The sequence below is a fragment of the Lutjanus erythropterus genome, chromosome 15 (genome assembly GCF_056507025.1).
Source record: "Lutjanus erythropterus isolate fLutEry1 chromosome 15, fLutEry1.hap2, whole genome shotgun sequence".
Taxonomy (NCBI): Eukaryota; Metazoa; Chordata; class Actinopteri; order Lutjaniformes; family Lutjanidae; genus Lutjanus; species Lutjanus erythropterus.
In genome coordinates, this window is record NC_139331.1 from 356,839 (window position 1) to 384,711 (window position 27,873).

The 27,873-nt window shown below is 38.0% G+C and overlaps 1 protein-coding gene across 2 annotated transcripts; it reads left to right on the top strand.

Annotated features, from left to right (window-relative positions):
* Positions 1–5,227: 5,227 nt before the first annotated feature.
* On the top strand, positions 5,228–27,820 carry serinc1 (serine incorporator 1). Of its 2 annotated transcripts, none has more exons than XM_084736854.1 (10): positions 5,228–5,387; positions 6,747–6,908; positions 11,210–11,403; positions 11,882–11,961; positions 13,246–13,383; positions 15,626–15,795; positions 17,714–17,804; positions 18,764–18,905; positions 23,719–23,943; positions 26,829–27,820. In XM_084736854.1, the coding sequence occupies exons 1-10, from the start codon at positions 5,349–5,351 to the stop codon at positions 26,965–26,967; spliced, it is 1,380 nt and encodes a 459-aa protein (XP_084592980.1). In that variant the 5' UTR covers positions 5,228–5,348; the 3' UTR covers positions 26,968–27,820. The 2 variants fall into 2 exon arrangements, with proteins under 2 accessions (XP_084592980.1, XP_084592981.1); XM_084736855.1 differs by lacking the exon at positions 26,829–27,820 and adding an exon at positions 25,040–25,386.
* Positions 27,821–27,873: the final 53 nt, after the last annotated feature.

The window sequence follows — 27,873 nt, forward strand, 5'->3', positions numbered from 1 at the left end:
TTTCATGTTCTCAATGTAGTCGCTGGGATGCCACCTTTTCAAGGGATGGAAAAGGTTTGTTGTGTTTCCCTTTCTGGTTGGCATCAACCGACAACATTTTGCATATCGTCTTTGTCTGTGTGTTGTCACCTTTCAAGTGGCCAAACCACTTCCAAATTACCAATGTTGTGTAACCTTTTTTATCCACAATTTCATCCGTTTTTGAGGATAACATGAGTTCTTCTTCATCTTCCCCACCGCTTTGCTCCTCACTTCCACTCACTTCCACTCATTTTGTTATGTCCACGCTACTTTCAACTTCTCCTCACCTCCGCACAAACAAACATTGCAAAGTGGGCGTGTACTATGACGGGCATCCCCAACACTACATAATGACTGACTGCTGTCTGTTAACTTCTGCTGCATGACACGCTGTTTGGATCTATAAGGGTTTATCCATATTGAGTAAAAATGACCATAGTTATCATCGTCATCGATATACATTTTATTGTGATCCTGTTCCGAAATCGCTCTATCGCCCAGCCCTAACCACCACTACACTACACCAACCTAAACAAAATTTACAACAAACAAGGATATTTGGAGCAAAAATTTGAGGGTTTGGAGGGAACAATGAAGAAGAAATTTCTCCTTAAAAGCAACTTGCGCAGTTTTCACAAAGTTTCTGGCATTCTCTAATGTTTTCTTCTGTGGGATTTGATCTTAGTTGAAAACAAGATCTATGAAAACACATTTGAGTGCTGTCAATTGTACTAAATTGTTTTCTTCAATTCCACATTGCATAATGGAACTAAAATGACAAATTTTATGATTTATAATTTATAATTATTTTCAATATTTTATAAAGCATTATGGTCCTTTGAAAACAAATAATTTGACTTTGCAGTGTGATTATTTAGAGTGTACAATTAATCTTGAAAAAGAAACACCACTGAAAAATAATGAACAGGTTTCAGTGCATATCTTTCTTCTTTTTAAAATGTGTATTCATTTCTGGGGTTGTCCAGGATAGCATCTGAGATCAGGGAGTTCATCTGTAAATAAATTATAAAAATAAACCCATTGTAGTGACCCTGTTGGAGTTTTAAATTATGCAATGTCCATACTGCAAAAGCAAATGTTTACCTTTTTTTTACATACTGAGGAAATGCTTATTAATTAAAATAATCACCCGCCTTTAGGTTTTATACACTGGTGTTTAAGTGTGTCAGTATGGTTCATGGTTTTGCAAGTACAACTTTCCAATAAAATTTAACACCAAATTGTACTAATTCTACTAATTCTGGACCTACAACTTTTCTGCTGCTGGACCTCAGAATTATTGAAAAAAACTTTTTTTTAATGATTGCTATGCCATTATGTTTTTATGGCTGGAGGGCATATAATTGCGTTTTCAGGTCATCCAATTCATGTGAACAAGATATCTCACCAACACATGGAGGAAATTCCCTCAAACTTGACACTCAAAGATGAACTGATGAAATTTTGGTAGTTAAAGGTCAAAGGTGACCTCACTAAACACATTTTATCATAAGAAGTCATCTGCTAATTATGACAAAATCACACACAAAGATCAGGTGTGCCCCTCTGTAAAAATAGTCTTTAAGTGAAGATAGTATATTTCTCTCCATTTTGCCCCCTTGAAATCTTCACTACAGACATTAAATGAATCTGGACAGACATGGATGTAAAGTGCAACTCAACAGGTTGGTGGAGACATACAACTGTGAGACAGGAATTCTAATTTTTGACTGCACTGTTTTGTACAATCATTGACATTAGACTTCTTACGCTTCTTAACTGGCCTTTGGGGGCTGCAAGTGCTCCAGTTTGAAATCATGCTTCATTTGGGAAAAACATATATGGAGGTCATGTTAATGTTGGTGGAACTTTGCAAATCTCCTCCTCTTGCATCTGCCAGTTGTAGTAGGATTGCAGTAGGTGCTTTACCATCTGTTGCCTGGTTGGGAACTGTACTCTACTGAATGACCTCTTCTAGTTATGTGTGTGACTATAAAGTTGACCTTTACATTTACATTTGCACTTTGATTGCACAGAGACCTGACTGCAGTTATCATCAGAGATCATGTGACTTGGTTTTATTATCTGTTGTGAACAGACAGCTTTGCTGTGCTCAGCTCCCATCACTTGGAAGAGCCCTTAAAGATTTGAAAAGAATCAGAATCAGATTTATTGATCCCGGGAGGGAAATTGTTAGAGTTACAGTTGCACCCATTCAAGATAATATATATATATATATAAGCATATAATAATATAGAATATATAGTTAAGATAGAAATATTATGTAGAGATAAAACTTTAAGAAATAACATTAAATATTTTAAAAAATGTGTATTGTACATTAAACTATACACATCAATAGAAAAAAATTAAAACTAAGAGGTGTATAGTGATGTACAATAATATATACAGCAGTGGTGCACATACTAGTGTAAAACCACAGTATGCTGAAGATGGGGTCAAGTGTTATAGAATACCCGTATTATAATAAGAGTATTGGTTGAATTAAATGCTCAGTATAAATAAATAATGTAGTGGTGATTCCGGTGTAGTTCTTGTATTGCAATATCAAATCATTATTATTACACAGAGTATTAAACTGTTGAAATTATTGCACATATGACCATATTGAAAGGACAGTATTGCACATATGAACCATACTGTTGGACAGTATTGTACATATGATAGATGAAATATAATATTTGACAGTGTTCATGTAAGTCCGGGTCAGTTTGTCTATTTACTCTGAGTGTCAGAGGGAAGAGTTGTAGATTTTGATGGCCATGGGTAGGAATGACTTTCTGTGGCGCTCTGTGGTGCATTTTAGAGGAAATAGTCTCCTACTGAATGTGCTCCTGTGTTTAACCAGCATGTCATGGAGTGGGTGGGAGACATTGTCCAAAATGACATGCAGCTTGGACAGCATCCTTCTCTCTGACACTGCTATCAAAGAGTCCAGCTCCATCCCCACAACGTCACTGGCCTTGCGGATCAGTTTGTTGAGTCTGTTGGCGTCCACCACCCTCAGCCTGCTACACCAGCATAGAGGATAGCACTGGCCACCACAGACTCATAGAAGTGGTTTGAGTATAGTCCGGCAGATGTTGAAGGACCTCAGTTGCCTCAGAAAATAGAGATGACTCTGGCCCTTCCTGTAGTGAATGTCAGTGTTCTTTGCCCAGTCCAGTTTATTGTCAGTGTGTACCCGCAGGTACTTGTAATCTTCCACAATGTCCACACTGACCCCCCAGATGGAAACAGGAGTCACCGGTGCCTTAGTCCTCTTCAGATCCACAACCAGTTTCTTTGTTTTTGCCATGTTGAGCTGCAGATGGTTCTGCTCACACCATGTGACAAAGTTGTCCACAGTGCCCTGTACGCATACTCATCACCCTTGCACAGTGCTTGCCAGCTTGTCCAGGTGAGCATAGGCACGATTGAGCAGGTAGATGATGGCGTCCTCAACTCCAAGTCGGGGCTGATAGGAGAACTGGAGGGAGTCCAGAAGTGGCTTGACCACAGGCTGGAGCTGATCCAGGACAACTCTCTCCAGGGTCTTCATGATGTGGGAGGTCAATGCCACAGGTCTGTAGTCCTTGACATCACTGGGTCGCGGCATCAGTGGAGTCAGGCCTCCTTTGAAGAGAGACTGTGAGAATTAATTAAATAAAGATAAATAAATAAATAAAAAAGACTCCAATCTATTACTTCTATTTGTTTTATTTTCACTGGGAATTGTTGTAATATGCCTGTAAGTTTTATTATGAGATGATGGGCGCTTTTAACACATGTATTGGGATTAGGGCAGTGCCTCACAAACTTTCTATCACTGAGTAAACTGACGACCTCTGACCTCTGATTTTTTATAGATATTTCCCATTATAGTTAATGCATAACAATAACAGTTCAGAACAACGGATAAACTGTACAATTAACCCAAACAGTGACACAATCACGCCAACTAAGCAATTTGGATGAATTTTTAGTAGATTATTTCTCTGAATATTACACCAGAAAAGGATTATTGTAATATTTTTCAGAAGTTTATATACAATTCTCTGTCTGTATTATGTATTTCAAAGAACAATCATACATACATGAACAGGCTTGGCTTTTTTGACTACTTCAGTGTTTTTTTCTCTCTGATATTTGGCCATTGTTCTATCAGCTGTTTGGTTGTTTTAACTGTGTACTTTTCTACTGCAGGATGAGGCTGTTTATTAGAGTGAAAAGTTTGAGAATATAGTTTGTATTCAGGTCTTCATCGTCCCCTCATTCTGTAATTTTTAAAGTGTATATCTTAAATAACAATCAGTACTTTAAAAATAACTTTTTCATTTAGTTTACCACACAGAAATGAATTAAATGCTGAGATACAGACTCCCTGTATACATATGCTGTAGATATTTTTAAAATTATTCTTACACCTTGTTAACTTAGGTAGGCCCTGCAAACACAAATAGTCTCTGTCATGGCTATCACTACACTGGATAGCCTTAAATAGTTTGTTTGTCTTCTAAGAAAAAAAAGACCTAACATATAACAAGTTCAATTTTTCTGTGAGTGGAATGCTTGAGTTGTGTGGAACCCCATTTCCGCCAGTAAAAGAAAAGAAAAAAAATCCCCATGGTACGTCATAACTAAGAGTTAAAATGTAGAAATTATATGATTACAAATTCCAAATTATAAAATATAAAGTTAATTATGAGATAAAAAGCCAAAATATTTAGTTAAAAAGTCAGAATTATGAGTGAGTGAAAAAACTATAAAAAGTTAATTATAAGCTTAAAAAAACATACTTTTTTCAATCTTAGAATTGTATTTCATACTTATGACTTTTTATCTCAAAATTGAAAAAAATCTCATAATTAGGATTTCTCATCTCTTAACATCATTTATCTCATAATTAAGACTTTTTAATTTTATATTTTCAACTTTAAAGTCATAATTCAGAATTTAAACTTTTTATGTATGGAAGCCCATTTCCACCACTGAAAGAAAAAATATCCCAATGGTAAGTTATAATCATGAGAAATTATGGGATGAAAAGTCATAATTATGAGATAACAGGTCAAAATTATGGGATGAAAAGTCATAATTTCGATTTTTATCTCATAATTTTTACTTTAATATCTCAAAATTATGATTTACCACTGGGATATGGGCCGAACACAGTCGTCCTGTGGAGGGCAGCAAAACGCGCATGTGCATGTAAACTACCGGAGCTCGTATTAAAAGAAGAAGAGATGCGAACAGCTCTTCGTCCATCTTCTGGGAAACATCAGCCATCTGATCGAACGCTTCAGTAGAAAAAAAAAGAAGCCATCATGGGAGCCGTTCTTGGACTGTGCTCCATGGCGAGCTGGGTGAGTAGACTTACACAGCCTTTACACTGACAGTGAAATTAGTGGGATTAGTGTTATTAGCTGCTTCTTTCACTTCGTTAATGCTGACATGACTGCGCAATAATATAAAGCAGTAGGCCGCTCGCTGGCGCACTGTGGCGCAGACACGCGTATTTGACTTATTGTCCTCTGTAGTCCTAACACACAGGCTGTAGTTCATAATGTGGACAGATAAGTATTTATCTCATGGTGTTACAGCGGCAAACTGAGGCACTACATGACAGGAGCATTTGTTCGGAAACTGGCTCCCCTGAACAATAACAAACATGTCGAGCCTCGCTTCTGTTGTTGATGACGTAGTCCAGTGAAATGTGATGTTGATGCTAGCCGTTAGCCTGTTAAAAATATTAGTACTGCTACTACTATTACTACTACTACTGCTACCAATAATAATAATAATAATGATAATGCGTATTACTAAGCGTGTTTGCTGCTGTAATGTTGGTGACCACAAGAACCACTCAGCTGCCCGTGATGTCAACACAGCAGCCGGGGCTAGCTGTTGCAACACCGCAGCCTATAAACAGACTGCTATCAGCTGCAGTCAGTCAGTGAGCAGGGTGGTGTTTTGCTGTTATTGCGACATGTGAAGGCAGAGTCAGATTAGCAGACAGACAGAAACTTATGTACGCACAGGCCAGTTCACAAATAGGCTAATCACATACGCACTTCCAAGAATACCTCACAGAGATAGACATACAGGTACAAACAAGGACAACAAAGCTCAGTAAAAATAAATAAACAAAAATGGATGTATGTTAACTCAAGGTATAGTGATAATAATAGTTATAAGTATAATACTAATAATTAGCAATACAAAGTCCTTGATATGGTATTTATTATATTGAGATATTAAAAGACAAAGAAATTTATTGACATGAATAATACCCTTTATTGAATAAGAAATCTGATGTGTACAGCAATTTTGTTTATAATTTTTTCCTTTTAACTTAAAGTGCTTCTGCTTTCCTTTTTTAATAAAACACACTTTAATTATGTATGTGCATCTGTGAAACAAACACAACACAGCTGTCAGTAGCAGTCCTTTTATAAAATACAAACAAACAAATGAAAACCACGTGTGGCCTAATATTACAGTAGATACTGTCACATAATTGACACCTATTTTCTAGGGCTGCAGTGATTAGTCCATTCAGAAAATTTGTTATTAACTCTTTTGATAATTAATTGTTTTAATTGTCGTTTTTCAAGCAAAAATGTTAAACATTTGATGGTTTCAGTTTTCTATCTATCTATCTGTCTATTCATCTGCCTAATCAGAGTAAGTAAATAAATACTGATAATGGTTTGTATGTGCAGATCCCATGCTTGTGTGGCAGCGCCCCCTGCCTGCTGTGTCGATGCTGCCCCAGTGGAAATAACTCAACAGTGACTCGCCTCATCTATGCCTTCTTCCTGCTGCTGGGAGTGGGTATTGCCTGTATTATGCTGATGCCTGGCATGGAGGGTCAGCTTAAGAAGGTACTTCATATAACATACATGTGATACACCAAACTGTGAGGGTGTTAATTGTGGGGAAGTTGTAGATAATAGATTTAAATTGCACATATTCATTTATGAAGCTGTTGTGATACATGGATTTAACCATTGCAATGACTTTAAGAAATGACTTAATTTTGGTAAGAGGAAGTGTCAAATTTGCACTCACTTCTGACTATTAGAAATAATCAGTATTTATATCAGATAGCAGAATTTTTATCAAACACTTTTTACCTTGGGCAGTATTCCTTCATACAAGGAGAAAATATTATATCAAATCAATTTAGTCTCAGACGGGAGGTTGCTACACACAGACCCCATATATTAAACTTCTTTACAAATGATAGGTTTATTCACTACGAACTACAGTCCCTCAACAAATGTCAAACTACTCCTCCACAACACCTCCTAAATGTGATCAACTTATAAGCAACTATGAGTGATTCCACTGAATACAATAATGAACAAATTATTTAGAAAAGATTAAATGAACGGAGCAACAGACAAAATTAGTGGATCAGCACTGCATACATTCACCAGGGATAAGACTGAATATGAGCAAGAAAACTACGCTGTCTTTGTCAGTTTAGTACTCACAGGAATTTATTTCAACTGACTACATCAACAATGACTGGACATCCACATGAAAAGTGTGCATCACACTGGAAAATTAAAAAACATTCAACTCCATTCCCACTTGTGCTGGAGTTCCTGAAATGGGACACATTTTCTCCTGTTGTTACGTGTATTTTTGTTGATAGAACCTTTTACTATTTCTTCACTAATTTATTACTAATTAATTGATTTGACAATAAGATTTGCTCATTTTCAAGCTTTGTCCAGGGGAGGTCCACACTCTCCGACTATGAAGACTCCTACCCCTCTAAAGACTACTGTGATGACACAAAGCCAGAATGGCTTTTGTAGATCTTTGCTGCTCAAAAGTGGCAGTGTAATTTGATAGTAGTGGTAGTGTTATAAATAAAAATAGTTCGATGTCTGAGATGGTGTACGTTTAATATTACTACTTTAATATTAAATTTCCATTTATTTATCAGTATTCTTTAGAAATTAAGTAGACTTTTCACTAGTTTCCTTGTTACGCAGCACAACACAGTATATTCTGTCTGCATTTTGTTATTATTGTAGTAGGTTTTGTAGTCCCTTAGCAAAACTAAATTGATTTAAAAAACAACAACAACAAAAAAAAAAAGCAAAGAAATAATGTAATTTTTTGACCATTTATTGTGCAGAAGAACAACAGAAGTAAGGATAGTGCCTCAGAAGTACAAAAATTCTTAGAAAACTAAAGTGGATATTGTAAACAGGTTTTCTATGATGCAAATGGCAAAATCAGTGAAAAGGTTCTGTAATCCTGGAAAAATGTGTAAAAAATACCTAAGTAAAGAATGTGAGTATTTTTTCCATCACAGCAGGTCAGTGATCAGTGTTTCAGGGACTCTCTGTGGATCAGTGAATAGGGTTTTATTTATGGCGGTCCGCCACATTAAAAACATTGACACCGCGACATGATTTTCTATTTTTGGAGCTGCGCACCTTTTTCGGTCGTGTCTAGAAGGTAACTCTTTATTTGCACAACACTTGCAAGATTTGTTTCCGTTATTTCTACTAAAATAATCAAACTTGCGCAATCTTTCGCAGGTCTAGGGTTCCCTTCTAGACACGACCCTCTCTGTCTCTCTGTCAATCTAATGACAGCAGACTGTCTGTAAACAGCACGATGTTACACTCTGAAGTGTCCCGTAAAACAATAAAATCTATTAATAATTTATTAGTTATAGGTGGGGGTCTGTATAGGACGGCATCTGGGTCCGGACTCGGACAGCGGTCCACCTGTTAGGGACCCCTGTCGTAGACTGAGCCGATGTTTGAGCCGGGCGCTACTCCACACATCTTGCCGATGACATTTTTCTACTCAACATCCGACTTTTTAAACCCGAACCACGTCCAAATCATGAATGTAGCACCATTTTTTTTTTTTTTTTTTTTTTTACCAGCCCCTCCTTCTCTGCCATTACTGTGATTGCGGCCATTTTCACACAGAGGCAGGTATCTCTACCGTGGCCAAATTTATATAGTTTCTACTGTCATACCGTGTATACCGCACAGCCCTACATTGATCCATCCTGCCTTGTATCAGTGGTTCACACTGGTGGTGTAATGGTGTGGGGGATATTTTCTTGGCACACTTTGGATCCCTTAGTACCAACTGAGCATTGTTTAAACACCACAGCCTGAGTATTGTTGCTGACCATGTCTTTCCCTTTGTACATATCTTCTGATGGCTACTTCTAGCAGGATAACGCACCATGTCACAAAGCTCAAATCATCTCAAACTGGTATGTTCACTGTACTCCAGTGGCTTCCACAGTGACCAGATCTTAATCCAATAGAGCACCTTTGGGATGTGGTTGAACAGAAGATTCACATCATGGATGTGCAGCCAACAAATCGGCAGCAGCTGTGTGAAACTATCATGTCAATATGGACCCAAATCTCTTACCTTATTGAATCTATGTTACAAAGAAGGCAGTTATGAAGCCAAAAGGAGGTCCAACCTGGTATTAACAAGGTGTACGTAATGAAGTGGCGGGTGAGTGTGTGTGTATATACACACAGTGTGAAAGATTTAGGCAGGTGTGAAGAAATACTGTAAGTAAGAATGCTTTCAAAACTATAAAATAAAATATAATTGTTTATTTGTATCAATTTACAAAATTCAAAGTGAGCGAACAGAAAAAAAAATCTAAATCAAATCAGTATTTGGTGTGACCACCTTTCAAAACAGCATCAGCTCCTCTAGGTACACTTGCACACAGGTTTTGAAGGAACTCGGCAGGTAGGTTGTTCCAAACATCTTTGAAAACTAACCACAGATCTTCTGTGGGTGTAGGCTGCCTCAGATCCTTCTGTCTCTTCATGCATTCCCAGACAGACTCCATGATGTTGTGATCAAGGCTCTGTGGGGGCCATACCAGGACTCCTTGTTCTTCTTTATGCTGAAGGTAGTTCCTACTGACATTGGCTATATGTTTAGGGCCGTTGTTCTGTTGCAGAAAAAAATTTGGGCCAATCAGATGCCTCCCTGATGGTATTACATGATGGATAAGTATCTGCCTGTGTTACTCAGCATTGAGGACACCATTGATCCTGACCAAATCCCCAACTCCATTTGCAGAAATAGAGCCCCAAACTTGCGAAGAACCTCTACCATGCTTCACTGTTGCCTGCAGACACTCATTATTGTACCACTCTCCAGCCCTTCAGTGAACAAACTGCCTTCCCTATAGCCAGATATTTCAAATTTTGACTCATCAGTCCAGAGCACCTGCTGTGATTTTGCTGCACTCCAGTTCCTCTGTTTTTGTGCATAGTTGTGTCACTTGGCCTTGTTATGGCTTTTTGGCCACAATTCTTCCATGAAGACCACTTCTGGCCAGACATCTCCAGACAGTAGATGGGTGTACCTGGGTCCCACTGGTTTCTGCTAGTTCTGAGCTGATGGCACTGCTGGACATCTTCCAATTTCAAAGGGAAGTAAGCATGACCACTGGGTCTACGGTCCTCAACGCTGCCTGTGTCTCTGCGCTTCTGCTGATGCAGTATAACTACCTTGCGTCTTGTTGCTGTGCTCAGTCTTGTCATGGTGTATGACCTGTGACATCAAACTGTCTTCCACAACCTCACCTTGGTAGCAGAGTTTGCCTGGTCCTCACCCAGTTTTAAGCCTCCTACACAGCTGTTTCTGTTTCAGTTAATGACTGTGTTTCAACCTACATATGAAACTGATGATCATTAGCACCTGTTTATTATAACTGGTTAATCAAACACCTGACTATGATCCTACAAAACCCCTGACTTTGTGTAAGTGTACCTAGAAGAATTGATCCTGTTTTGAAGGCAAAGGGTGGTCACACCAAATATTGATTTCATTTAGATTTTTCTTCTGTAGGCTCACTTTGCAATTTTTCATTTAGATTTTTCTTCTGTTGGCTCACTTTGCAATTTGTAAATCAATAAAGATTAAAGATTCAATAAACAATTAAATTTTATATTTTTGAAAGCATTCTTACTTTACAGTATTTCTTCACACCTACCTAAAACTTTTGCAACTATATATGTGTGTATATGTACTGTGTGTGTGAATATGTATATGTGTGTGTGTGTATATATAATGTATATATATTTTTAGTTTGTGATTTTTTTTTAAAATAATGAAACACTGTTATGCTGCAGCATCATAGTTCTGTGTGTTGCCACAGATTCCAGGTTTCTGTGAAGGAGGGATGGGTACATCTATTCCTGGTGTGGAGGGTCACGTGAACTGTGATGTGCTGGTTGGCTACAAGGCTGTGTACCGCGTCTGCTTTGGCATGGCCATGTTCTTCCTGCTGTTCTCTCTGCTCATGATTAAAGTGAAGAGCAGCCAGGACCCTCGAGCTGCGCTACACAATGGGTGAGCATCCATCCACCCATCCACCCAACCACAACCTGCTCTGTCTTTGAGCACATAAACTTAAGCTTTGCTGACACTTTATGGATTTATCACCTGCATTAGAGAAACTGATGATGCTTCCTCTGTTTTGTGTTAACCCTTATAAAATGCACATGACAAACATCAAATAGCAGCATTTATATTTTATTTGGAAATGTCAGTAAATGTGACCTCATATGTATGAGTATGTGACTATGTGCACCTGAGCACACACTGTTGGATCTAAGGGCTTGCCATTGTTCAGGGCCTTTTCTACCACCATCCAGTGGACAGTGGAGTGGAAGGTCATCTGCACTTTGAAACATTCATCTAGTCTGATATTCATTTAATGTGTGCAAGAACTGAATCCTGCACTTCTTGTCAGTGTCTGTTGTAAGAACTAATGGTAGGTACTGCCAGGGAACTATTTAATCTTTTTTGTTTTTTGCCCATTTCGCAGGTTTTGGTTCTTTAAGTTTGCTGCAGCTGCTGCCATTACTGTTGGATCATTTTTCATCTCAGAAGGTCCCTTCACTACTGGTAATGATTCTTGTCCATTGTCTTTTTCCTCTCAAATGAAAGACATAGCTAACATGTGTACCACTGTGTCAGTAGATCAAGACTGCAGATGCTAGGTTTGACAGGAATAAGCCTGTGCCATCAAAGATTTTACATTGCACCATGTCGACATTTGAAAGAAAATGAGATATGAATGTCTATATTGTTGCTGTCTGTCCAGTGCTGTCCAAAACCATGTATATCAAAAACATCATGGACAAAATGCAATGGGTTCTGAAAGGGTTTTATTGTCCAAAGAACAAAGACAATTTTAAAAAGGCATTCGGTCCCTTAGTTTAACTGAAGTCATTAATCATCAAATTTGAAGATACATGGTCTTCACTGGACAAAGTTGATATATCTTTGTATTTCTGTCATGGCAACCACAAAACCAGCTTTTGTAGACTAATGCAGTTTCTCTTGATTGATTTGTATTTTCATTATAGTTTGTTATTCAGTTTAAATTTTGTAAGTTCAGTACAGTTTTGTTGTAATTATGGACGCATTCAGAGGACATCAGAGGGAAAACCAGAAAACTGTTTCTCTATAAAATATTATTGACTTTTACAAAAAAACAGTGGTTGGTGTGTAACTTAGTGCTGTAAAACATTCAGCACTTCGTGTGACTCGCTCACCAAAGGTTAGTGGTGCGAGATCAGACGTAGTGAGCATAGAGTGGGAATGACAGAGGCATCATTCACCAAGTCATTCAAGTCAGAATGGCATCAAAATAATTTTGAAGCTGTTATTTTGAGGCAGAATAGTTGTTTAATGTTGCTTTAAGGTCGCAGTAAGAAGGTCCTTAAAGTGATAGTTCACCCAAAAATGAAAATTCACTCAATATCTCCTCACCCCTGTGCTGATGTGAGGATGAGTGAGGATCTCCAGTTCACAAAACACTCCTGGAGCTTCAGCAGAAAACAGCTTTGCAGCCAAATCCAGTACAGTTGAAGTGAATGGTGACAAATTTTTAAAAAAAGAACACAAAAAACACAAAATGACTCTATACTGCTTGCATGGTGTAATCCAAGTGTCTGTAAGTCACGGCATTAAAATCTGAACCAAAAAGACGTAATTTACACCAATTTTTAGCCTAAATGTCAACTGTAGCCTCTCAGACCTGATCTGCATGCACACGCCTGAACTGGGTACACAGGCTCTCACCTGCTGTTGTGCTTGCCTTTCATTTTTGGGTGAACTATCGCTTTAAATGTTCCACAGGTAGTGTGACAGTGAATTAAAGAACCCTCTGTATGTGTTCCACAGTGTGGTTCTATGTCGGCATGGCTGGAGCCTTTTGCTTCATCCTCATCCAGCTGGTTTTACTCATAGACTTTGCCCATTCCTGGAATGAATCCTGGGTGGAGAAGATGGAAGAAGGCAATTCTCGCTGCTGGTATGCAGGTATGATGACAGTATTATTTTGAGACTGAACATAGGAATGAAAATTAAAAACCTTAAAAGACCTGTTTTATGTGACAGTGATGGATTTAAACAATACCTAAAATGTTTCAGTGGTGGCTCTCATGGAGACAACAAGGGCTTGAAGTAAAAAATTGAAAATTCTGTGCCATCTTATACCACTTTATACCGTGATGTTATGGAAAAATTAGTCATATTAGTCAGTATTTCTTCAAGATGTATTTATTCTTGTTATAAAGAGAATACCTCCAAGACTTTTCATTAAAACTAATCAAAATGAAATTAAGAACAGTAATTGATGATATAATCATTTCAATTTGATAAAAGAAAAGAGAACCTGCTGTAGCAGAATGTAGCTTTCACTTAAAGATTCAAAGTAATTATAATGTTAGCAGTAGTGGTGATAATACTGACAATATTTGAGATAATTACAATAGCAATAATAGTAATGGGCATATCAGTAATCCTAACACCACTACCATTACCATTACCAACAATAAAAAAAACTGTGCAGCCATTATAGGTTTCTTGTAGCCACACATCTAGACTATACAGCTCTGGAGGCAGAAGTGTAGAGATGAGACAGCACAAAACTGTGGGGAACACAGATGTCAAATTAGCAGTGAGCGTTAATGGCATAAGAGTGTATACAGATACGGAAAGGAGGAGAGAAGAGCTCAGTGCATCATGGGAAGCCCCTCAGAAATCTAGACCTATACCAGCCAGGCCTACTAAGGGATGGCTCACCTGAGCCAGGCTTAACTATAAGATTTATTAAAGAGGAAAGTAATAAGTTTTCTCTTAGCAGAGGAACCATGCATTCTGAGAGCACAGAGTTCTAGTGGGCTGAGAGGACACTGAGGGTTTTGAGATATGATTGTGTCTGACCATTTAGGGCTTTGTATGTGAGCAGAATGATTTCAGTTTCTACTCTGGATTTTACAGGGAGCGAAAACAAATAAGCTAATAGAGGAGAAATGTGATCTTTTTTTCTAGTTAGTCAGGACACATATTGCAGCCTTCTGGACTGACTGGAGACTCTTTAGAGACTGGGGCAGCCAGATAGTGGGGAATTGCAGCAATCCAGCCTAGAAGTAACGCATGGCCTAGTTTTTCTGCATCTGTTGGAGACAGGAAGTGCCTGATTGTTAGCCATGCTACAGAGGTGAAAAAAGGCAGACCTTGAGGTTTTTTTATTTGTGAGTTCAAAGACATATCCTGATTGAAGATAACTCTTTTTCACAGTGGAGCTGGAGGCCAGGGTACTGCCATCTAGAGTAACTATAAGACTAGCTTAAATTTTTTAGCTAGCATCACCTGGCTTGATGGGTACATATCATTTGTATGTAATACTTCCCTAAAGGAAGCATATATAGGGTGAATAGAACTGTTCCAAACACAGACAGGAACTCGGTGACTAACTTTGGTGTGCATAGAACATACATTGTTAACCTGTACATAAATATGAGTTAAACCAGTTTAGTGCAGTTCCTTTAATGCCAATTAAATGTAGTCTCCATAATAGGATATCATGGCCACTGACAAGAGAAGTACAGAAACAAGTCTGTTGTCAGATGCAGTTAGGTCATTTGTAACTTTCACCAGTGCTGTCTGTGCTATGGTGGACTCTTAATTCTAACTGAAAATCCTCAGATAAACACTTTGTTGGCTTTGATTTACACATGGCCTGTTAACTCAGCCTAAATGTGTTTTTTTTTAGTTATAAAGTATTAAATGTCTGTATGCATGCGTCAAGATAATATATGGTCAGGAAATGGCCAGGAACGTTTATTAATGCACAAACTAACCCTCCCATATTTATTAAAAAGGCCTATTGTGGTTTGTTACTTTTAAAAAGTGTGTGCCTAGGAAAAAAGTTTAGGAAACACTGGTTTAGATGAAGACATTATTGAGTTTAGTTGTTGAAGATCAATGGGATAAAAAATAGTAATATATATCATGTTTTACAGCTGTTTCTAATGTTCCTGTATTACATATTTATTTCTTTATTATATATTATATGAAGATACATCAATACTGAGTCATGCATCTATATGAAATATCCTGTCAGAATGTCTCAAAGCTTTCAGGTTAAGAGCCTCCCAAACACAGCCTGTTTAATAGTGTTGAATTTTTAATGAAAAGGCCCATTGTTCAGTCTATAAGCCTCTCCTGTTATTTCTGGCAGGTATACATGTAATGAAGTTGTGTTGTGTGTTCACAGCTCTGCTGTCAGTCACCACAGTCAACTACTTGTTGTCTCTGGTGTCTCTGGTCATGTTCTATGTCTACTACACCCACTCTGATGGTTGCACGGAGAACAAGGTCTTCATCAGCATCAACATGCTCCTCTGTGTGGCTGCCTCCGTCATGTCCATCCTGCCTCAGATCCAGGTTCACAAAACTTCTCTTTTACATTCATGTCTTAGCAGGGAAATGAGCTTTGGGTTCCCTCACCAGAGTCCTCCAGAGGATTTTCGCTTTATACATATTTATAGATTACACTTAAAATGAACCCAAGGATTAACATTTTCACTCTGTAATATTTCAGTAGTAAGGCCTGAAGAAAGCTACTTTTGCTCTTTAGTGGCTTAATATAGAGATGCACTGATTTACAGACCAGAGACCGGAACCGTCCATTTTTTAGAATGACCGACCCTGACCGATGACTGGCCGGTCAGCGTCACATATCCGATTCTGTGCCCGTCATTGTCACACCTGTTCCACATGATGGTCACGTGATGCATGCAGCAGACAAACTGACCATGATATCACACCCACCACAGCACTGATAACAGCTGCACACACTCACACACATGCTTGCATGAAGTTGGTGTCAGCGACAGATTCCAATAGTAGGATAAAGAGAAAACAGACAGTCTACAACAAGACAGAGCAACTGACAATGTCACAGAACAGCTGTAAACTTTGTAGCTCTTCAGGTTAATGTTAGCCAGCAGCAGACTGCTGTTCACAGACTGACAGTTAAAATCTCACCTCCTGTTCTGACTGAAGAATTAACAACCTGTGTTGATGAGTCTTCTCAAACATTTTCTCATCCAGACTCGTTTTACTTCTGCGTCTGTGTAGCCCATGGCAACGTTTTACTGCAGCAAACTGTTGCACTGTGTCTGTCTCCGGTTTGTTTACATCTGCTTCCACATGAGATTCCACAATCTTGTGAGATTGCGTTTGTGCCTATTCACAGTCTTAATATAAAACTATAATAAGGCCTGGCTGTAACCTGGAGGACTTTGGAGAAAATATAAAATAGCATTTAATGAATATTTAATAGTCAGTGTTTTATTATGAACATCTAATTTAATTTTTACAAGAAAAGTTGCAAACATGAATGCTCTCAATTATAGTACTTAGACAAAAAATCGGAATCGGCCAAAATCGGAATCAGCAGGTCAGACCCTTAAAAAAAATTGGAAATCAGAATGAGCCAAGAAATTTGAAATCAATGCATCTGTAGTCATGCGTGCAGCAACAGAGGCTAATGCTGGTCACAGCCACATCAGCATTACTCACAGCCATATACATGCTGACATGAATTCAGAATTAGTGATAGATTCCAACAACAGGATTAAGAGAAGATGGACAGTCTACAAGGAGATGAAACAACTGAGCAGTTGGTGGTGTCATTGAACAGTGGTGAACTTTCTAGCTCTCGCTGCTGTTAATAGACTGACAGTTAAAATCTGACCTCCTGTTCTGGCTGAAGAATAAACAACCCGTGTTGATACATCTCCTCAGACATTTTATCATTTAGGCTTGTTTAACTTTTCTTTGTCTTTCTCACTGCAAAGCTTAACAACAGCAGACTGTTGCACCATCTCAGTCTCTGTTAGTCTCCTGGCTGTAACCTTGAACACTTTTGGAAAAAATGTAAAAGTTATTTAAAAGTGTGTGTTTTATTATGAAATCAAAAATATTTGTGAATGCTGTCAAATATAGTTCTTAGAAAGACTGAAAGTCAGAATCAGCAGGTCAGATGCTGAAAAAAATGGGATTGGCCAAGAAAATTGAAATTGGGTCAAGTCTAGCTTAACATCATATTGAGCTGGCAATGTGAGGCCAGTATTTCATGGCCCAACAAGATACTTTAGAAATGATGTTCTGTGGCAAGATTGACAGAATGCAGACACATCTGATGATCTGATCAGCATGCAGAATGGATCACAGGTGTGAGAGAAGGATATGGGCTCATCATTGATGATGAGTGCTGTGGAAAGACATGGAGGATAAAGAATCTGTAGAGGCTTTTTGCGTTTGTTTGTTAGAATTATTTTCTTACTGCTGTGTGCAGGAGTCCCAGCCCCGGTCTGGCCTGCTGCAGTCCTCCCTGGTTACCCTGTACACCATGTATCTGACCTGGTCTGCCATGACCAATGAGCCTGGTAAGATAACATTTCCACTATATACAGAGCTGCTATGCACTCCCATTTACTTACAACAGCAATCCATGCTGTTTTTACCTTGATCAGTATGCAGCATGAGCTTTTAGTGTCTTTGTGAAACATGAAAGGTTAACTCACCAAATTCTTGGCAGAAACACATAAGGAGAATCACAAAAAATAAGTTGGATATGTAAGAAACCCAAATAGTCAGAGGATCACTCTCTGTGATCATATAGAAACAAGAAACCATGTTACTCAGAGAAATCAAGTTGCGCAAGGAATCAAACAACGCATTACACATGTCGGAGGGCTGTCAGTGCAATGAGAGGACCTGCGTCTTACAGCATGCGAATGTCTGAATTTTAATAATAGTAATGTTCAGTGATGGAAAATTACTTATTTAGTCCTATTTGCTGTATTAGTTTGGTAAGTTGGTATATCCCATATGAATTTTTACATTTTGCACAAGTATGTTTTATTCCATGTGCACTGTGTAATCAAAACAAAGACCTTGCTTACCTGTACACTGACTGAGAAATGCTCATTCACCAGGAAAACTGCTAGGGAAATGAGGTTTCTTTTCTTCAGTGAGAGCAACTAGGCTTCTCTTATATAAAATGTTTAAGTGGTCATATTACTGTAAAACACTGATAATAAACAGGTTGCTTAAATGAATATAAATACACTAGTTGTTTTAAGACTGGTAGAAACAATGGCCAAACCTGTGAAAATCTGATTCAAGTTGTAAAAAACGGATTATATTTCATCTGTCATTATGTATTAGATTCAACAAGTGATTTAATGATGCTCATATCCACCTATTTGTAACCTGTGTAACTGCTATGTGACAGAATACAACAAAGACCTAATCTGTTGGGTACAGTACCTACAGTAAAGCATAGATGACACTCATGAGCTGACACTAGCAGTAACTTTGACTCTTTTCTCGTCTCTCACAGACAGGAAATGTAACCCAAGCCTTCTGGGTATTATTGGGCTGAACAGCACTAGTCCTGCAGGTCAGGACCATGTGGTTCAGTGGTGGGATGCCCAGGGAATTGTGGGATTGATCCTTTTCCTCATGTGTGTTCTCTACTCCAGGTGAGGAAGTCCTTTTAATTTTCTGTACAGTTATCAACTTGTGAAGATTTTTTCACCCTGAGACCATACATAAAGCTTCTTAGTACACAGTGGAGCTCCTAGTGCTAAAATTCTAAGAACAATTCTTAGAATTGTGATGTTTTCTGAGAGGATTTCCCCTCAAAGGTAAGAGTAGATCCTGGTAAAATAAATTTACTCACAAAGCATCTTAACCCTTAAGGGAGCTTCTAAGGAGAAAGGAGAACAGAGGAGGACTGTTAAGAGGCTTAAGAATTTATGTCTCTGGAATAAACATGCTGTTTCCTTAAATTCTTCATAATAAAAGTCCCCCACTGTGTCATTATTTTAATCATTTTATTATGAAGCAGCACAAACTGGGAATGTTTTCATTCAGGGTTTCATCAGCAGTAACTTAACATGACTCAACACAACTGAAAGCAAATATATAACTGTAAAATAATGCAGATAATAATGCACCTGAAAGTACAAACAGTGACACAGAGGAGAGTGACTACATTTAAAAGGACAGAGATTCAGCAACAGAAGTAGTGAGAGCTGAACGCAAAGAGACTTTTAAGAAACTTCTTTCTCTCTGCTCTCATGCACAGATCTGCAACATCTGCAAGATATTAATGACAGAGTCAGAGAGAGTTAAAGTGTGCGTCTGAGCCCCACAGCCTCTGCCGTGTCTGCTTCTCTCTGCAACACAGTACAACGATACAAATGTTTTGCAGTTAATGCAGAATTTTTCAAGAAAGCACAATGGATAAAGAAATAGCTGTTTTACTTCCCCACTCTGTGCCAAATTGTTGTTTTTTTTTAACTGGCGGCTTGCTGGGACAACCAGTCAAAATGTTTTTTCCACAAAGAAAGAGATGGTTAAATGTATAACACTCACCAAATTTACAAGAAGGCCCAAATAATTAAGAATTTGTTGAAGACACCATTTCATTAAATTTTAGAAAGGTTTTCATCACTCAACAATTCACAAAATAGTGCATCCGGAGTTACTTGTGTTTTACTTATGTGGGTAAGAGAGTCCATGTGTAATTTGCATTACAATGAAACAAATTATGTGCTCATAGAATATCATTTGAGTGGGTGGTGTGTTGTGACCAGAGCAATCAGATCTCAAAGGAATCTTGGGTGTGTTCACACTTGTACTGGGCTGTTGGATCACTCAGGTCACATGTTAATACCAGGTCTGAACAGGGCTGTCATTTGATGATGTTGTGAGGTAGTGTGGGATTGTGGGCATTGTAGGCTGAAAACATGTTCATGGATAAGGAATTAAGTTTTATTCACATTAAGTTCACAGACTTCTTTCCTCACTCTGACATATCTTTTTTTAACAGTATTTTTATTAATTTTTTCACTTTTACAAGTAAAGAAAGGATACATAATATGGTCCACAGAAATAAAAAGCAAATCAAGCAAACAAATAGACAGAACAAAACAGACAAATCAAAAAACAAAACACCAGCTCAGATCCATATAAATAATACCCAGGGTTACAGTAAAAATGTACGGTATGAACAATCAAGAAAATCCCTGCAACATGATATTAGAGACCCCAGGCTCTACGTAGTTCAAATAGGGTTCCCAAACTTTATAGAATTAGTTTTGAATGTAATATACATGTAAGGTACTCTAATGGCAGTAGATCAAACACCACTTTTTGCCAGCCTTTAACAGTTGGTACTTTTTCATTGATCCACTGCAATAAAATATTCTTCCTCGCTGCATAAGTAAGAATACAATACAGCCTCTTATTATGTTTTGATGTTAAACGTCGGCTTGGGAAGCCTAATATGAGAAACACAGGGTCCATCTCCAGTTTTAAACCCAATATCTTTTCTATTTCAGATAACACATTAAACCAATACATTTGCAGTTTCCAACATGACCAAAAACAATGAGTTACAGTACCAATTTCTATCTTGCATTTAAGGCACATGGGTGAGAGAGTAGGATTGAAGTGATGTCTGCGGTTGGGGGATATGTGCATTCTGTGTATAATTTTTAACTGCACTGCTTGGGCACGATTGCAGACTGAAATTGATTTAGCATGTCTCCAGACATCCTTCCACTCTTCATCATCCATTGTGATGTTTAGCTCCTTCTCCCATGTGCCTTTAAGCCTCTGCAACCTTACTGGGGGAGCGAAATACATAGCTTTATAAAATAAACTTAGATATCTCTCTAACTGTTAAAAATTATAATTTCTCAACAGGAGAGCTTTCATGGTTCTCAACTATCGTAGTACTGTGCAAAATATAATGCCTTATGTGCAGATAACGAAAAAAGTCATGTCTGGGGATAGAATATTTCTCTGTCATTTGTTCAAATGTCATGACCACATTATCAGAGACTAAGTCCCTCAGTCTATGAATACCATTATCCCCCCACCGCTTAAAACCAGTATCAAACATCCCAGGTTGGAAATCAGGATTATTCACAATAGGGGTGAAAACAGATGTGAACTTTGACCTCCCCTCAAGTCGACATACTAATTGCCAGGCCTTAAGTGTATTAAGCGTGACGGGGTTATTACAACTCAGTCTGATATTTTTAAATTTCTTAAAAAACAGTAAGTCCCTTAGTGGATACTTTGAAAGGGAAGCTTCAACTCCCAACCAAATAGAGTTTGAGGTATTTACGACCCAGTCATAAATATACCTCATGTGAGTACACAACTGATATGTTCTGATATTTGGTAAGACTAAACCCGCTACAGAACCTGGCAACTACCATGTAGCCATCTTAAGTTTTGGACCTGCACCTATAACCAATAAATTATTAATAGATTTAATTTTTTTACGGGGCGCTTCTATTTTAACTGCCGCAACTTTTCTAGTCTTTCCGGCGCTGGTTTAGCTGATCAGGAAACGCACAGACCAACTGAAGAGAAACTGCATGTGGAGGAGACTGTTGTTAATGACAGAGTTTATTACAACAGTCAAAACTAACGTGATGATTAATGACATCGACACCAACCAGATGCACTTATAAAATTAAACAACTGTATAAAGAGGCCTATACGTAAAACAGGAGAGTCTGTGTTTCTCTGTGAGAAACTTTCAGATCTTCTCACAGCAGAGTGAACAGGTGAGGGAGGAGAGGAGGGCAGACTGATCACTAATCAATCACTGATACCGTCGTCCTCTCTGACTGATTAAAAAATAAAAATGACAAAATTGGTGACAAATCAAACCTGGGTGTCCACACAAATAAAGTCTTTGTGTGAAACACTGCAGAGTGTAACATCGTGCTGTTTACAGACAGTCTGCTGTCATTAGTTTGACAGAGAGACAGAGGGTTGTGTCTAGAAGGGAACCCTAGACCCGCGAAAGATCGCGCGAGTTTGATTATTTTAGTAGAAATGATGAACACAAATCTCGCGAGAGTTGTGCAAATAAAGAGTTACCTTCTAAACATGACCGAAAAAGGTGCGCAGCTCCAAAAATAGAAAATCATGTCGTGGTGTCGATGTTTTTAATGTGGCGGGCTGCCATAAATAAAACACTATTCACTGAACCACAGAGAGTCACTGAAACACTGATCACTGACCTGCTGTGATGGAAAAAATACTCTGATTCTTTATTTAGGTATTTTTACATTGTGGTATTAGTGTTTTTACTTTATTTTATTTAAAAATTGTGCATGTTGTTTCCTTTTTTGAAAAATCAACATTTTTATTGCTGTTGTTGTTGTACTTTAATGGTATTCTTATCGCTATGTTTTTTTATTACTAAATACAGATGTGCAAACTCATAAGAGGAGAAAAAGGTGGCATGTTGGTAAACCAGTCCCCTGTCCTCTGTCCCCTGTCCTTTGGGGGTCTGGGAGCGTCTGTCCTGCTCTAGAAGAAAAATGTTGTGATTTTAACATGTGAACAAAATATTCTGGTGACTGTTTCAGTTAGAAGAGTTAGTTCCATCTTCTGTTTGTGGTTTCTGCAGACATTACTACCTTTACTTTTAACTTTGTACTTGGAAAAAAAAAAAAAGTAAAGTGAAAACAGTAAAAGTAAATCTACATTAAAAGTAAAGTTACTTTGCTGAGTCTTTTTACTTTTACTTTAGCAATTTATAGTTGTTCATTTAATAGACCTGTCTTATCTTTTCTTTTGTATATTACCATTGTTCTTAAATAAAACAAAAGTAATGTAATAGAAAAAAAATGCAGAACAATATTTCTTATCTGATTACTTGATTAATCGGCAGAATAATCGATAGATTATACTTAAATTTTACTGGTTCGGCCCACTCAAGAAAGTTCGAGAAAATTTACGCTTTACCTAAAGCAAAGGTCCGGAACATCATAATGTCTAACTGGACCTCTTTGAATTTTAATTGAATACCCCTGCTCTACAGCATTCAAGGATGAGCCCTTTTTATTTTACCAGACCTGGGATCCATTTCTTGACTACCTGAGCACCACTGCACCTTGTAGGATGAGGGCAGGGCTTATAGACCTGGCCTAGGAAAAGGATCAGAGTTCCTAAGCTCCTGTCCTTTTATTTCAAGTATCTTTGTCAGGTTTAATTGAACGTATTTTTGCACTATTACTAGTGCTATATTTTATGCTGTCCCCTTTTCACACATGCTTTGCAAAAAAAGTTTAATAAAAATATGTTTGAAAAAAAAAATGTTTGTTTGTTCAGGTCCAAATTTTCTGTAATGTTGTAATTAATTTAGAGTTTTAATTACACTCCCTCCCTGCAGCCCATTCTGGGAAACACTGCAGTTTAATGACCGAGCTGCCTAAAATGATGTTGTATATGCTCTCTCTTTTCCCGTTTGTCCATCAGTATTCGTAATTCATCCAACTCTCAAGTGAACAAGTTGACTCTGACCAGTGATGAGTCAGCTCTCATTGAGGATGGACCTCAGACTGACAGCTTTGAGGAGGGCAACGGCCTCAACAGAGCTGTGGACAATGAGAAGGATGGCGTCACCTACTCCTACTCTTTCTTCCACTTCATGCTGTTCTTGGCCTCACTCTACATCATGATGACACTCACCAACTGGTACAGGTAGGCTTCAGGAATATAACACAGTAACCTTCCATAAGTCTCGAATCATTAGCAGTTGTCCCTTTTTTTGTCAGTCAGTGTGAATTATAGTAACAGGATAATCAGATAAAAGCTTCGAAGAATGTGCAGGGAGAACATTGCAATGAGGAATTATAAATGAGGGGAGTCATGAATACAGTTTTATATTAGCTGGAGAAATTACAACTTAAAATTGGTGACAACGTTGTGACGGCTTTTGTGTGTAACTATTATTCCTCGGTCCATAAAAAAGAAAAAAACCTTGACAGAAAAAATTCTCTCTGACTGACTGACTGTGTGAGTACTTCTCTGTCGAGTGTCATTACAAGAGCATGGAACTGTGAGTGAAGTTTTTTTCTTTTTTTGCCTTTTCCAAGTCAGGAGAGATGGTGTTTTTTTTTTTGGATACTGTTTTTTTTTTTATTTTTGTTTGCTTTGGTTTGTTTTTCATATATACAAAGAGAGACTGGTTTTCTTTTATATTTTGTTTCAACTTTTTTGTTTTTTACAAGAACTGAATTTTTATTATTTTTTTAGAATGGACCGAGAAATGGACTCTGTCTTCTAATGGGTTTATTTATTGAGAAAATCAGTGCCTTGTACTTGGGTTAATACATTATTTACTTTTTGAAGAAGCAAAGTAGTGTGTTTTCTCTTGGTGTAAATGGTTATCCTTTTTTAAGGCTGTGTGAACTTATCCATTAATTTGAGGCATACATCCTTTGTGGTGGTTACTTGTATAGGACTATGTGACTGGATGATTTTTGTCAGTTTATTACCTGGCTGGCACCCCAAAAACTAAACTAATTAACAACTAATACGAATAAATATAAGTAAATTAAATAAGAATAAATAAATATAAATAGAATAAACAAATGTAATTTAACAATTGCGCAGAAAAAGCTGTCACAACATGCTGATAGTTAACTGATGAAAGAAGGTGAAACAGTAAACAAGTTCAAGTTAAACAAGCTCGTTTTTTTGTCTTTCTGCAACAGCAGAACAGAGTTATGCAACAACATGACAGGCTGTAAATTTTACAAACCAAGTCTCTAAATCGCAAACCACATCCTGTCAGCCACTACAGCCACCCCAGTGCACCATGGAGTGCACAGTGACAGTGCTGCATCATCCATCCAGGAGAGATGCTCCACCATGCACTGGGATTTTATATCTCAACCATAAAACACTTTTACTTTCTCTGACTGTGTGGAACTCTGCGTTTACAGATGACAGATGATGAAGAAAGGCATTAAAATATGACGTAGGCTAAAACATGAGCCATATGGGCTATGTAGTTCAGTGTGGTGCTGAATTGGGAAAAAAAAGGAATGAATCATCAAATCTTTATATTGAAGAGTCAAATCCAATAGACAAAATTCTGAGTAGGGTTAGGTACATTCCTGTGTTTTACAGCCTTTGATTTTCCATACAGCTTTTAAAGCTGTATGGAAAATCTGGACCCAAGCCCAGCAAGATTCTGTCGGAACCCGACCTAGACCTGTCCCTCGTTATTTCAGCCCGTACCTGATTACAACATATTTCTTAACAAGCTTTCCTGTTTGTACCAAACTGTAGGAGTTGGCAGTTACAGACATCGACAACATCAACATCAACAACAACAACAACAACAACAACAACAACAACAACAACAACAATAACAACAACAATACAGCACAAACTTGATGTAAGCCCATGAAATATGGCCCAACCCAACCCAAACCCGTTGGGTAGGGGCACAGATCTCAAGCTCTAATGCATAGTACCTTGCTCCATTTCCAAGGTTGAAATACTTGAATATTTGGAGAAACAGATTTGGCTGTTTTCACATCTCGTGCTGCTAGTGTGATTTATCTGAGCTAAAAACAGCACAAAGATTCCTCACTCACAAATGGTGTGTATACATGTTGATAATTAATATCTACGCAGTGTTAATTATCAATTACACTGACATTCTACATCATATTATGTTGACCTATATATATCACAAAAATGTTGTGGCCATTCAGGTATACAGATGAACACTGAGGCTCATCTGACTGACCACTGACTGAATGAGCAAGCAGTCATTTACAATCCAAAACTTTACCCACTGTCTCACCACTATAACCATTAAGTTAACTGACAAAGGCATTTCAGCAGGTTGTTTACGTCATTGAATGTTTTAAAATGACCACTGCTGTGAAAGGTGCCCACAAAAGAATCTTCCAACATTAATGTGACCTCCATATACATGTTTTCAAACAGAAGCAGAAGTTGTCAATCACTTGTGGCCTCTAGCAGCCAATTAAGAAGTCAGCTGTCAATGGTCATAAAACAGAGCAGTACAAAAAAATTGGTTTTTCAAGGTTTTCCAAAAATTACGAATCACAGATAGAAATAGAACAAACTATAAGGACAGCTACCACTTGAGAGAAGATAGACAACAAGTTATTCTTGAAAATATGTTTGAAAAAGAAACATTTACTGTCAAACTTTCCTCTGACTAATTACTAAAAAATTATAAAAGTTGAGTCCAGACTAATTCCTTTTTGTCATCCTGTAATTAAACAACTTGTCTACCATCAAAATCACAGTTTCTGGTTACATTTCTGGCTAACATTTACTGACAATATGTTGATTGACTAGGTTCTGTCCAGATTAATACTCTGCTTTTTTAGCTTTATTCTTCAAATTAGAATTTATGGCCACTTACATGCAAATTTCATATTTCTGCTTCAGTGAGGTTTTTCTTGATGTAAATATTTGAAAATATTTTTGGAGCATTGCACTTCGTTCAGATAATGTTATTTCAGAATCCAGACTGTTCGCAGCAGAGTTTCTATCTGTCAGCTGATGTGTTTTGTGGTTGTTTGTTCTCTCTGCAGCCCCGACTCCAACTATGAGGCTATGACAAGCAAGTGGCCGTCTGTGTGGGTGAAGATCTCCTCCAGCTGGATCTGCATCGCCCTCTATGTGTGGACACTGGTGGCTCCGCTGGTCCTGGTCAACAGAGACTTTGACTGAAACACACTTTGTCCCTCAGCTCATACAGTCATTAATGCTCTGCCCCACCCGTGTTTTGTTTCAGCAAAGTCAGTAAAACAGTAGATAGCCAACCCTGCATCAGTTAGCTCTGGAGGGGCTGGGCCTGCGCTCAGATTGGCTGGAATGTTTCAGGACAGGCTGTATCTGTCTAGTCTGTTTCAGGGTTACGAACAGAGAGCCAACAGGAGTTAAAATGTGTCCTGTCCCAGCTGTGACTGCAGCCCAGTCCCAGTCTCTCCTGTTGTCATGTCATTGTGAGTTCTCAGCTTGTTGTAGTGCTTCCCCTGGCTACCTCCATTGTAAATATCCTGTGTATTCCCAGTGGATGTTTTCTTTCGATAAAAACAGAGCTGCATGCTTTTCCTTTAAACTTGATGTGGCATTAACAGTAACTGTATCTTAAGCTTTTTATGAGGATGACGATGGCTTTGATGGGCAGCCACAGTTGACTGTAGTATTACAAATGGAAATGCTGTTACATGTAAAATAAGGGAGAAACTGCTTCAGTTGTGCTTTTGTGGGATGGATTTGAGTTGTGTATGAGCAGGACCCCAACTGTGTGTGCACTGAGAGATGAAAGCGGGAGAGTTGAACTGGTGCCATCAGCAGGCATGAGCAGTGCTGCATAGCGTTGTGCGTGTAGTATTATAGTTATTCACTATCATGTGTGTTTATTCTGCAGCTTGCACACTCCTGATCACATATACAACAGAGGCATTCACATTTTTGTTGCTTCTGTTTTAAATCTTGACTTTAAATGTAAAATTGAAATTGACTGAAATCTTCTTGATAAGTTATTAGGTAGTGTTTAGCATCTCACAGATTTGGTAGACGTACAGTATTGTGGCTATACATTTGTTGATTGTCTTGCCTCTGCTTTTATTC

What these genes read in the sequence shown, in the direction of transcription:
- serinc1 (XM_084736854.1), top strand. Translation starts at nt 5,349, where the DNA reads ATGGGAGCCGTTCTTGGACTGTGCTCCATGGCGAGCTGG. An exon ending in TGGAGGGTCAGCTTAAGAAG is followed by an intron (nt 6,909 to 11,209) that starts GTACTTCATATA and finishes GTGTTGCCACAG; the next exon opens with ATTCCAGGTTTCTGTGAAGG. An exon ending in CGAGCTGCGCTACACAATGG is followed by an intron (nt 11,404 to 11,881) that starts GTGAGCATCCAT and finishes CCCATTTCGCAG; the next exon opens with GTTTTGGTTCTTTAAGTTTG.